The sequence below is a fragment of the Lissotriton vulgaris genome, chromosome 7 (assembly GCF_964263255.1).
Source record: "Lissotriton vulgaris chromosome 7, aLisVul1.2, whole genome shotgun sequence".
NCBI classification, from domain to species: domain Eukaryota; kingdom Metazoa; phylum Chordata; class Amphibia; order Caudata; family Salamandridae; genus Lissotriton; species Lissotriton vulgaris.
Window position 1 is genome coordinate 1,713,542,749 of NC_141695.1, and position 12,124 is coordinate 1,713,554,872.

Genomic DNA, 12,124 nt, shown 5'->3' on the forward strand with positions numbered 1-12,124 from the left:
TAGTCGGTAGCTGGACGGGGCTATCTGATCAGCAGCTGGTTAGCCACAATCATCTGTCTGGGTGCTGCCCATGGCTTTTTGGTTGGGGGGTGGTGTACCTAATGACCTTCTGTCTATCTCCAACTTGTTGATCTTAATTGGTTTGAGGAACAAAATATTTCCTGGATAAACTTAAACTTCTTTATCTAACCAGGCATTGTTTCTGGAAGGTGGATAACACCTACGGGCATCCAGTCACAAACGACTTGGCTGGTAGTTCTAGGAAAGGAGAGGAGGTGTCCAACTCATTCAAGCTCCATTGAGAGTTTTATAAACCGCGAATGGGAGCCTGAGATATGTTCTCCCTATTCTAGGACTCCAGCCAGCACCACGGTCCCTTCACAGAGTAGGCTGCCTTCAGGATGGGTAGGAGACTTATGCTGCTCACGGATGTCGATTCCAGACAAAACTGCAGTGGGAGCTCTGTGAAGCCTGTGCAGAGGTCTTGAACCTGCTTCCCAAGACTAGGGCTAGCATCTGAGAAAGTGAAAGAGTTCCAGTACTTGATTGCAAGTGGTGTTAGACCAATTAAGTCATACTCCGTTCACAGCAGTTGAACAAGCAAAGATTTCTAACTATATAGCTGGATATTTCACTTGATCAGCGTGACGATGTTACGGGGAACATCCATTACGACGCGGTGTTTACACCGCATTACCATTACAATGCTGGTTTTACAACGCAAGTCGTTACCATGACTTGCGCTGGAGGGCGCTCTAGGCTAAGGAATAGTAGATTTACTATTCCAACACCTTCCCTACTGTACGTAGGCTGGTGTTGGAATAGTAAATCTTACTATTCCTAAGTCCAGCACCCTACAGCGCAAGTCGTGGTAACGACTTGCATTGTAAAACCAGCGTTGTAATGGTAGTGCGGTGTAAACACCGCGTTGTATTGACATACAACCCGATGTTACAGACTTTTATCTCTGGGTGTAATACATTTCTAAATTGTGAACCTTACGGCTGTCTGTAATCCATAGAGAACTGGATGCCTTACATCTCCTGAAATGCACCCCTAACAGGCTGGTCTTAATTCTTAAAGAATTAATAAATCAAATACCAAGGATTTACAACATCACATGGTTATTTGTTTACACATTTTGGAAAGTTTAAGGGATTTTTGAGTTAACACTGGGTAATCTACAACACTTGCAAGTATCCAGGCATATCCCTGGAAAATGTTTGTAAGTTTGCAATTGTGACAAATAAGAGGTCTTTCCACATATGAAAATGTACACAGTGCACAACTGCCATCAGGTTTGGTGATTGCAATGTTTGTTTGACTCACAGGGAAAAAACATCACCATGGAGAACACCTTTCCTAAGAGCCAACACCCTGGATACACTGTCTTCCAGTCAAGATTTGTTTATGGCAATGATCTGTCTGCAAACTAGAAGGCTTTGGGATTTATTTTAGGTTCATCCGTAGGTTTCCTTCCTCATTTTAAGGGTATACTAAGATCAGGGAATTGAGAGGTGGTAAATTACCAGACATTTAAAATACATTTATTTTTATGCACTGTCTTAGAACTCAATAAGGAATTCAAATTATTTTAATGAGATATATCTAACCCAGAGTGGTGTGGGTAATTCAAACCACCTGGAAGAAAGTGCCCCCTTTTGGGAAGCTAATTCAATGCATATTTTTGTGGGCACCGTCCACTGAATATTTAGTTTCTCATGGAATTGGCATATTTTTTTCAGAATTGTTTTGCCTCAAATCAATGGTTTACTTGTTGATTGGTGGCATTGCTTACGCTACTTCTCATAAAATACCCACAGGTGGACCTTCACCAGACATTGATTGGGAAGAGGCTGGAAAAAAATTACATCCTGTTCATTGGAAATATAACACAATTTGTAGAATGTATACTCAGCCTGGAGTAGCCTTTTTGCACTATTGACAGACAACAAATGTTTATAGCTACCTAGTTCGATGGTACTTAATGTATCTACCTCAGAAGAAAGAATAGACCTATTGGGAGTTGAACCTGTGACCCTGAGATCAAACTTAGACCCTGCCAGTGGATGCATTATTCCACTGAGCAACTAGATCCAATAAACCCCAGGAGCAACATCTTTGAAATGGAACTGAATAATTCTGATCCAACAGTAAGAGGAGTGGGTGTCAGGTGGTCAGAGGTAACTACCACATACAGCAATAAACGAACACTGTGACAACAACAATGCACACCTGCATCATGTTTTAAAATACAATTATTCTGCATAACCTGCACACTGATTACAGAAGTGACTTGGGTATTTCTTGCATGAACACACTGCACATGAAGGGCCATATGAGAAACCTGACTGATGCCCCATTCTCCATTTAACAGGTGCATTCAATCCTAGGCCACTTGGAACATGGTGAATGTGATATCAGCCATGTTTTCATGGAGTATCCTGTCTGTCAAACTCTAAATAGGTTCCACAGTTCCTGCCACAGTTTTGGGTTGAGTGGTGTCTTACGTGGTTGAAGAGCAGGAGCAGCGATATTTTACAACCTCAGACAGTGGTAACTGATTGCTAGCCATTGGAACATTAAACTAATGTGCTGCTTTTGGTTGGAAATGTAGCAACATTTGCTGACATATCTTAAGTAATCAATAGAACATATCCCAATAAAACACATAGCAACATAACAACACATTTAAAATATAGCAGAGAACATCACAACAAAACAGTGAAAAGAGAAGACAACACAACTTCCAAAACAAAATCAAATTGCAATACTGCAGCATAAGAGCAAAGCAACATAAACCACAGCACAGCGCACCAGCACTACGAAGCAAATCCCACCCAATAGATACACACAAACATTCATGTCAAGCATTAGCACCTCTAGAATCCTGTTTTCATTACACAGTGTTAAAAGATGTTTGCCTTATCTTACCACAGAGGTCCTGACATTGTGCCAGTCAAAATGTTTTGTGATCCTGTGCAATATCTTTTCTTTTGTTTCAGCCAAACACCACCAGTTGCTAAAATCTCAGGCTTAACAGATGACTTGTTCTCACCAGAAGTACACTGAATCGGATTCTCAAAGCGATGTATGTGTTTGTTTAACTTACACCAAGAAATAGCCTTTTCCTCAAGGGAAATCAACTTTTCCCAAAAACGTTTGCACTCCCAACAAATTGGTGCACAGAATTTTTGTATGTTAAAGAATGGACTCACAAGGAATGGGATTGAAAGTCTTGAATACGCTGTGACATTCTGTACACCCATACATTTACAAGTTTGTAGGTTGTAACAGCCGTCTCTCTTACAACTGAGCTGCACCTTTAAGATCATAGACAAATATTGATTTTGTACTAAAAGCATCTCACTCACAGCAATAAATCTTTAGCTCCCTTCTCTCTATTTGAACATGCTGACCACTGCATTTTGGTATTTATTGGTTCAAACAAGTGGCTTAGTTTGTGGCTAATGTTAAACTCTTTTTTAAACGTGGGCTTTTAAGGGCGATAGAGATGGCGGGGGATATTTACTTTTTCTGACATGGAGGATGTTTGTCTGCTATATCAGTGACGTAGCAGGCAACCGTTCTTTAAACCACTTTAGAAATCCCATTCTCCACAACTTGCAGCAGCACGAGCTTCGACAGACCCACCAGAGTGAGTCAACAAGGTGAGCACATATAGGTGACGCTGCCCGACCGGCTCTCCTCGCCCATTTGGTGAGAAATCTCTGGCCTTCCAATAACAAAAGATCTTTCTTCCCACCAGAATGAGTGCGATTTACAGCCTATCAGGTCCTCAACATAGAACTATGGGAGCGGTAATAGGCGGATAAAGGTAAGGCAACGCACCTCAGTGTCAAAGCATTGGGGTCGCAAGGGCATGCCGCTTCCTCGTGCGAACGCAGAAAATAGACCTCCTGACTGTGATTTGTGAAGCAAAACACAACAATAATCAGGTTTCATTGGACTCCTTAGGTCTCTAGACCAGAGTGCCTAGAGCTCTACTGAGGAAGGTGGGGAGGAACTAGCCTCAGGATCAAGAATATTGCTTATGGATTACGGTCTCTGGGAATAGATATAGGGCCATATGTATCAACAAACCCTTTTGCGATTCCTAAATAGCGATTTTTAAGGAATCGCTATTTAGGAATCGCAAAACGGTATGTATGAAGAAATTCGCTTTATTTTAGCGATTCCTTAATCTTCCTTATTTGCGAATTCGCATTTTGCGAATTCGCAAAAAAGGAATAATTTCCAATGCATTACTATGGGCCAGGAGGCCCATAGGAATGATTGCGAAATAATTCTCAAATTGCAAATTCGCAATTTGCTAATCGCAGTTTGAGAATTATTTCAAGGGTGCAGGGGTGTCTCGAAAACACCCTGCTACACCCCTGAAATGTACATGAGTGTGCATATGGCGCACATACATGCCCTATGGGCATGTGTGTGCATCACATGCCACCTTCAAAAATGCCAAATTGTGCATTTTTTGAAGAATTTGCAAATTACCATCAACTACAAGTTGGTGGTAATTTGCGAATTCTTAACCATAATTCGCAGCCCAAAAATGCTAGATACATAGCATTTAAGGAATCGCAAAATTGCGATTCCTTAAATGCTATGGCAAAATAAGGAATCGCAAATCTTTGCTATTCCTTATTTTGCGAATATTTCATACATACCAAAACATGCAAAAAAGCCTCTGCGATTCGCAAAAGGCTTGATACATATGGCCCATAGTCTATTAAATATATGCTAATAAATTAACATAACATGCGCATTTGCAAAGCACACATTCACCCCAGCAACGGGGCATCTTGGCACTGAAATAACAGATGTAAATTGTTACCCAACTCAATAGTACTCATTTTATCGACCTCAAATGGATGAAAGGCTTAGTGGACCCACCAGAATTTGAACCTGTGACCATGAGGTCAAGCACAGGCCTCTGCTGTGGATGCATTAGTCCACTGAGCCACAAGACCTGGCCAAATTCAACCCTCATGCTTCCAACCAAGTGTCCACCTCTGCCTAATCCTTTTAAAGTGTACAGATTCCATGCAGGGACTGCTATCATTCTTCCGGCTTGTCCACTAGGGAGATGGTAGTGGGCTCTGGATGTAGAGGCCTTCTTCCAAACTGAGAGCTAGATGGGCAGTTTCGCACTCATATGCAAAAATTGACAACAAGAATTCTTTAGGTGCGGTCAACTTTGAGGACAAGATAATTGTAGGGGGTGTCCCTGCACAAGAGGAAGTCCAAGGAGTCACTCTTTTCTCTCTATTGTCCTAAATCACATGAAACCATTCAGGAAATATGGAAATGGAGAGTACTCACGTGTCCAGGTCCATGTGCGACTAGCTTCTTCAGTCCAGGGTTTTATTTTGCATTCTAGCGATCTATAATAAGGTGTAAAAACGTCTACCTGTGCAGACTGTAAAGCACTGGACGAGTCACACATGGACCTGGGAAATTTGAGAGTTCTGAAATGACATCTGCTCTAGCTTTGTGAAATTTACTAAAACTACAGACAGCACCAGAGTACCCGAGAATCTCTGTTCTCCACAAGCCCTAGAGAGCAGTCCACCTACCTTAATGACAGTCAGAAGTCCTTCGTTTGTTTCTGGATCGGTCTCGATTTTGAAGCTGCCCTTCTCGTTGCCTGTCTTTATGGTGTAGACTGCTCGCCAGGCAGGGGTCTTAGGGGAGTCCTGGTCTGTGACGCCAAGTCGCAGGATTGTCATATTTGAGGCCCGCTCAGGTATGCTGCCATCATACTGAAATACAAGTCAAATCCTTCGTCATTAGATGCATGCGAGGTTAGGGTTGAAATATTTACTGTGCAAAAAAAAAGTGATGATATATTTTGTTTATTAAATTGTGCAGTTCTTGATTCAAAGGTAGGATGGATGACTCATCCCTTTATGGATCCATTATTCGTTCAGATTAGCCAATCATGGTAGCACCAAGCTTTAAATCGAAATGCAAGCTGTGTCATTGACCAGCTGTCTCGAATTTTACTACGTCATTCACAAGCATTACAAAAACTGATAATTCCACCGGAACACTGCTGTACATAATTTCATAAATACATTAGTGCAATAATGTTCCACCTCTAAATTCTTGAAAGGATATAGTGGATTAAACAGATGAAAACATATAAACAAAATCGAACCGGTGAATACCCAGAAGACATTCACCTCCATAAAGACATCCTAATGGGATGTCAACCAAGCCCTGGAATTGGTTTATAAAGGCCACTGCAAGTCTTGTTTTTACTTTAAGGGGAGTTACATTTTGCCACTAACATTTTCACAGTCAAATTAGGCTGTACTAGCGCCGCCTACTGGATGGAATGATGTACACCTTGGACATGCATGGAAGCACACCAGTTTCTTTCAAAGTTTAGGAGTAGCATATTGGAGACAGTGTATTTTACTCCTATACTAAAAGTTTCTGAAACCAACAACAACATGAGAGCAACAAAAATATAACAACTTTTCTAGCAGACGTCTAACACCATTTTAAATACAGAAAGCTCCATGAAATCATTTGAGAAAGGATACAGTTTCTGCTGCTGACCATACCATTTATATCCCATGTATATGCAAAATGAAAGAATGAGATGCATAATAGACCACAACATATACATTCTGTAAGTTGCAACCATGAATTGGTGTGCATAATTCAGCACACTACTCTCTTTATGGGGAGCTATTTTACCAGCATTAAATGGTTTATAGTATCTAACACAGATGGTTATCCATGTCTGAAGCCAATTAGCTACTGTCAGATTCTGTGAGAACTGTGGCGTAACAATGCGGGGTGGGGGGGCAGGGGTTGCGGTCCAGCCCAAGCGACTCAAGTTTTGAGGGTAGCGGCCTTTCTCCCGCTCTTACCTACAGCCATGGCAGGTCGGACGTGGAGGAAATCGCAAAACCCCCCCCCACACACACGGCCACGGGGTGGCACATCCCTTGAAGTGCATCAGAAAAGTTAGTGTTTATTTTCACCCAGAGAAATAAAGACAAGATCAATTACATGTAAGAGGAGTAACCAAACCATTTCTAAGATGGTGGTCTGTAAATTAATACTTGTATAGCGCACTACTCACCCGCAAGGGTCTCAAGGCGCTTGTACGAATACCGCTGTGGAACCCATCCTGGCTTTCCCTGTGAGGCATCCACTCCTGGGCACCCCCAAGGTGGAGGCCAGGAATCCTTAGCGTTGTGGGGGCCGTTTTGGAGATTAAGCAAGCTATTGCCCAGAGTTGCAGAGTGTGACTCCATGATCGGAATAGGCACCGAGGCGAGAATTATCAGGTCCGTGGAATTTTGAGCCCAAGACTCGCCAAGGCAGGGAATTGAACCCTGGTCCCGGGCTAGACCTCTGCATCAGGGTCTGCCGCTCTAACCATTGAGCCACACTTCTCCACTTCCATGTCCATGGACCATCTGACGTTCCCAATCTAAGATGAAGTCTAGCCCTTTACTATGATCTCAGCTGCTGTTTGAATCATATAAGGAGACAGTTCTGAGATTTTTCACACATTTTTGCTCCTCACAGTTTCAACTTACCTTGGATCTCCTGCTGGATGCCTTTTGTCTGGCTCTTTCCTCTTCCCCAGTGTCTCGGGAGATTGGAACCTTGCTATTTACTACTGCATTAATCTTCATCTACAAGAGCTAAAGGTTGTCAATGAGCTTCTTTAATCTTTGTGTCATTTTCTCTCTGGTACCCTCTAAAGGAGAGTTGCATCTTTCAGGTGAACTATTCTGTGCTGGGTGGTACATTGCCTAATAAGGTGGGAGTCACCTTTTCCTCCAGCATTAAGAACACCTGGTTGTCGTAGGATGGAGCAACTGGGCCGGTTCTAGGGCATTGCGACGGTTTATCCAAACCGGGCGCTGACTTTGGGTGGGGGCGTCACGTTCCTGGCCTCCAGTAATTTTCAGGCAACAATAAAAATGTCAAGATAACTCCTTGGATTAATGGGCTTCCTGGAGAGAGATCGGAGTTTTGCCTAATGGAAGTTTTGACTCATCTTAAGGTAGCATAGAGGTTTAATGTGCCTACTGCAAAGAACGTGTGCCATTCAGATCACAAAGTGCATATGATGTAAATATGTCAGTGGGTTACTGCTTTTGTCTGAAAGATCCTTTTGTTACTTGCAGTTTCTAAGTTATAACCTAATATAGAACAGTGCGCAGGATATAGATTAGAGCTTTATGATTTTTCCCTTAGTCTTTCGTTATCCTAATGTTGTAAAAAGGGTAAATTTGGATAGAAATTCTTTCTGATTATTCAAGAGAAACCCCAACCATGGTGTCATGTTTTAAATTCTGAGTTTGTGCTTTTCCAGACCAACTATCCTGCCTACCAGTATGGATGACCTGTCACTCCTATAGCTTGTTGTACTCTGGCTTATGTAACATATCCTAAACACTGATTTACACACCTATGATTGATTGCCTCTGTGTAGTGTGTGTGATGTAAAGTTCCCTGACACCCTACACTGGTATGAGTGGCAGCGCTATAACATTTATTAAATGCACCTGAGAGAGAGCGGTTATGGAGACTTCAGGGGCACTGTTAAGGGGTGAGGGTGAGGGAATCTGCAGTGGAGGTGGTAATGGGGGGCGCAAACAAACATTGTCACATGGGTGCCACCAGCACTAAAGCCAGCCTTGTGGAGGGAATTAGGTAAAAAAGTGACATGTTGCAGGGGGAGATTGAGGGAAATACAGGGCAGGAGCATAGTGTTGGAAACAGAGGAGGGGGAAGGAGGCAGAACAGTAAAGAACAAGCAAATGGTGAAAGATGAAGACACAGAAGGCGGTATAGCCAGTGCTAAAGTGTTTGTGCTCTCTCTTTAAAGTATGGTAAGATTGGCTATACCCAATTGGCATATTTTAACAACTTTTCTAGCAGACGTCTAACACCATTTTAAATACAGAAAGCTCCATGAAATCATTTGAGAAAGGATACAGTTTCTGCTGCTGACCATACCATTTATATCCCATGTATATGCAAAATGAAAGAATGAGATGCATAATAGACCACAACATATACATTCTGTAAGTTGCAACCATGAATTGGTGTGCATAATTCAGCACACTACTCTCTTTATGGGGAGCTATTTTACCAGCATTAAATGGTTTATAGTATCTAACACAGATGGTTATCCATGTCTGAAGCCAATTAGCTACTGTCAGATTCTGTGAGAACTGTGGCGTAACAATGCGGGGTGGGGGGGCAGGGGTTGCGGTCCAGCCCAAGCGACTCAAGTTTTGAGGGTAGCGGCCTTTCTCCCGCTCTTACCTACAGCCATGGCAGGTCGGACGTGGAGGAAATCGCAAACCCCCCCCCCCACACACACGGCCACGGGGTGGCACATCCCTTGAAGTGCATCAGAAAAGTTAGTGTTTATTTTCACCCAGAGAAATAAAGACAAGATCAATTACATGTAAGAGGAGTAACCAAACCATTTCTAAGATGGTGGTCTGTAAATTAATACTTGTATAGCGCACTACTCACCCGCAAGGGTCTCAAGGCGCTTGTACGAATACCGCTGTGGAACCCATCCTGGCTTTCCCTGTGAGGCATCCACTCCTGGGCACCCCCAAGGTGGAGGCCAGGAATCCTTAGCGTTGTGGGGGCCGTTTTGGAGATTAAGCAAGCTATTGCCCAGAGTTGCAGAGTGTGACTCCATGATCGGAATAGGCACCGAGGCGAGAATTATCAGGTCCGTGGAATTTTGAGCCCAAGACTCGCCAAGGCAGGGAATTGAACCCTGGTCCCGGGCTAGACCTCTGCATCAGGGTCTGCCGCTCTAACCATTGAGCCACACTTCTCCACTTCCATGTCCATGGACCATCTGACGTTCCCAATCTAAGATGAAGTCTAGCCCTTTACTATGATCTCAGCTGCTGTTTGAATCATATAAGGAGACAGTTCTGAGATTTTTCACACATTTTTGCTCCTCACAGTTTCAACTTACCTTGGATCTCCTGCTGGATGCCTTTTGTCTGGCTCTTTCCTCTTCCCCAGTGTCTCGGGAGATTGGAACCTTGCTATTTACTACTGCATTAATCTTCATCTACAAGAGCTAAAGGTTGTCAATGAGCTTCTTTAATCTTTGTGTCATTTTCTCTCTGGTACCCTCTAAAGGAGAGTTGCATCTTTCAGGTGAACTATTCTGTGCTGGGTGGTACATTGCCTAATAAGGTGGGAGTCACCTTTTCCTCCAGCATTAAGAACACCTGGTTGTCGTAGGATGGAGCAACTGGGCCGGTTCTAGGGCATTGCGACGGTTTATCCAAACCGGGCGCTGACTTTGGGTGGGGGCGTCACGTTCCTGGCCTCCAGTAATTTTCAGGCAACAATAAAAATGTCAAGATAACTCCTTGGATTAATGGGCTTCCTGGAGAGAGATCGGAGTTTTGCCTAATGGAAGTTTTGACTCATCTTAAGGTAGCATAGAGGTTTAATGTGCCTACTGCAAAGAACGTGTGCCATTCAGATCACAAAGTGCATATGATGTAAATATGTCAGTGGGTTACTGCTTTTGTCTGAAAGATCCTTTTGTTACTTGCAGTTTCTAAGTTATAACCTAATATAGAACAGTGCGCAGGATATAGATTAGAGCTTTATGATTTTTCCCTTAGTCTTTCGTTATCCTAATGTTGTAAAAAGGGTAAATTTGGATAGAAATTCTTTCTGATTATTCAAGAGAAACCCCAACCATGGTGTCATGTTTTAAATTCTGAGTTTGTGCTTTTCCAGACCAACTATCCTGCCTACCAGTATGGATGACATGTCACTCCTATAGCTTGTTGTACTCTGGCTTATGTAACATATCCTAAACACTGATTTACACACCTATGATTGATTGCCTCTGTGTAGTGTGTGTGATGTAAAGTTCCCTGACACCCTACACTGGTATGAGTGGCAGCGCTATAACATTTATTAAATGCACCTGAGAGAGAGCGGTTATGGAGACTTCAGGGGCACTGTTAAGGGGTGAGGGTGAGGGAATCTGCAGTGGAGGTGGTAATGGGGGGCGCAAACAAACATTGTCACATGGGTGCCACCAGCACTAAAGCCAGCCTTGTGGAGGGAATTAGGTAAAAAAGTGACATGTTGCAGGGGGAGATTGAGGGAAATACAGGGCAGGAGCATAGTGTTGGAAACAGAGGAGGGGGAAGGAGGCAGAACAGTAAAGAACAAGCAAATGGTGAAAGATGAAGACACAGAAGGCGGTATAGCCAGTGCTAAAGTGTTTGTGCTCTCTCTTTAAAGTATGGTAAGATTGGCTATACCCAATTGGCATATTTAATGTACTTGTAAGTCCCTAGTACATGGTGCCACCCACTTAAGTAGAACCTTTAAACCTGTCTCAGGTCTGCCATTGCAGCCCGTTTGTGCAGTTTTAAACGGCCATTCCAACCTGGCAAAATAAACCTTTTGCCAGCCCCAAAACTTCCTTTTTAATAGATATAAGTCAATCCTAGTGTAGGCCCTGGAAAGACCAGGGGGAAGTCCGCAGTTTATTCTAAAGGTTGGACGTGTACTTTTAAGTTTTATATGTCCTGGTAGTAAAAAACCTTTTTACTAATGCAAAGCCTACCTTTCCCATAGGATAACATTGTAGTTACCTTATTACAGTCACTTTTTTTTTTTTTTAGCAAAGTGGGGTTTCCTGCTTTAGCCTTTTTCTGCCTGTCTCTGAGCCACATGACTGGGTGTAGTTGGCAGTGGTGCTTTGTGTCTTCCACCTAGACAGCCACACAAAATAGTAAAATTAGTTGTGCCTGGATGAGCTATCGCTGGCAGGAGGAGAAGGCGGAGCTGGGCTCATCCCTAATTACACTTGAATAAGCTGTGTCCTGTCTCCACACAAATCCCTGTAGGTAGTCTGGAGCCAGGACAGTGAAAGTAGGAAGCCTGGGGATATCAAAGGGTTACCTCCAAAAGCTGCTCCTCACCACTTCAAAGACAGTACTGGGTACAAATATTGGGCCCTAGACACAAACTCTTCAGTACACTTGTGGACCTGTGGATACTGTGCCAGTAAGAAGGACTGCTGTGCTGCATAAGGGCTACCACTCTTCCAGAC

The 12,124-nt window shown here is 43.1% G+C and overlaps 1 protein-coding gene across 1 annotated transcript in view; it reads right to left on the reverse strand.

Moving 5' to 3' along the window:
• LOC147706375 (cadherin-like protein 26) overlaps window positions 1-12,124 on the reverse strand; it is a 359,502-nt gene that overhangs the window by 131,554 nt on the left and 215,824 nt on the right. The window contains exon 8 of the mRNA XM_086932874.1: window positions 5,598-5,783. Coding sequence (XP_086789000.1) covers window positions 5,598-5,783 — 186 coding nt within the window. The remainder of the gene's footprint in view (window positions 1-5,597; window positions 5,784-12,124) is intronic.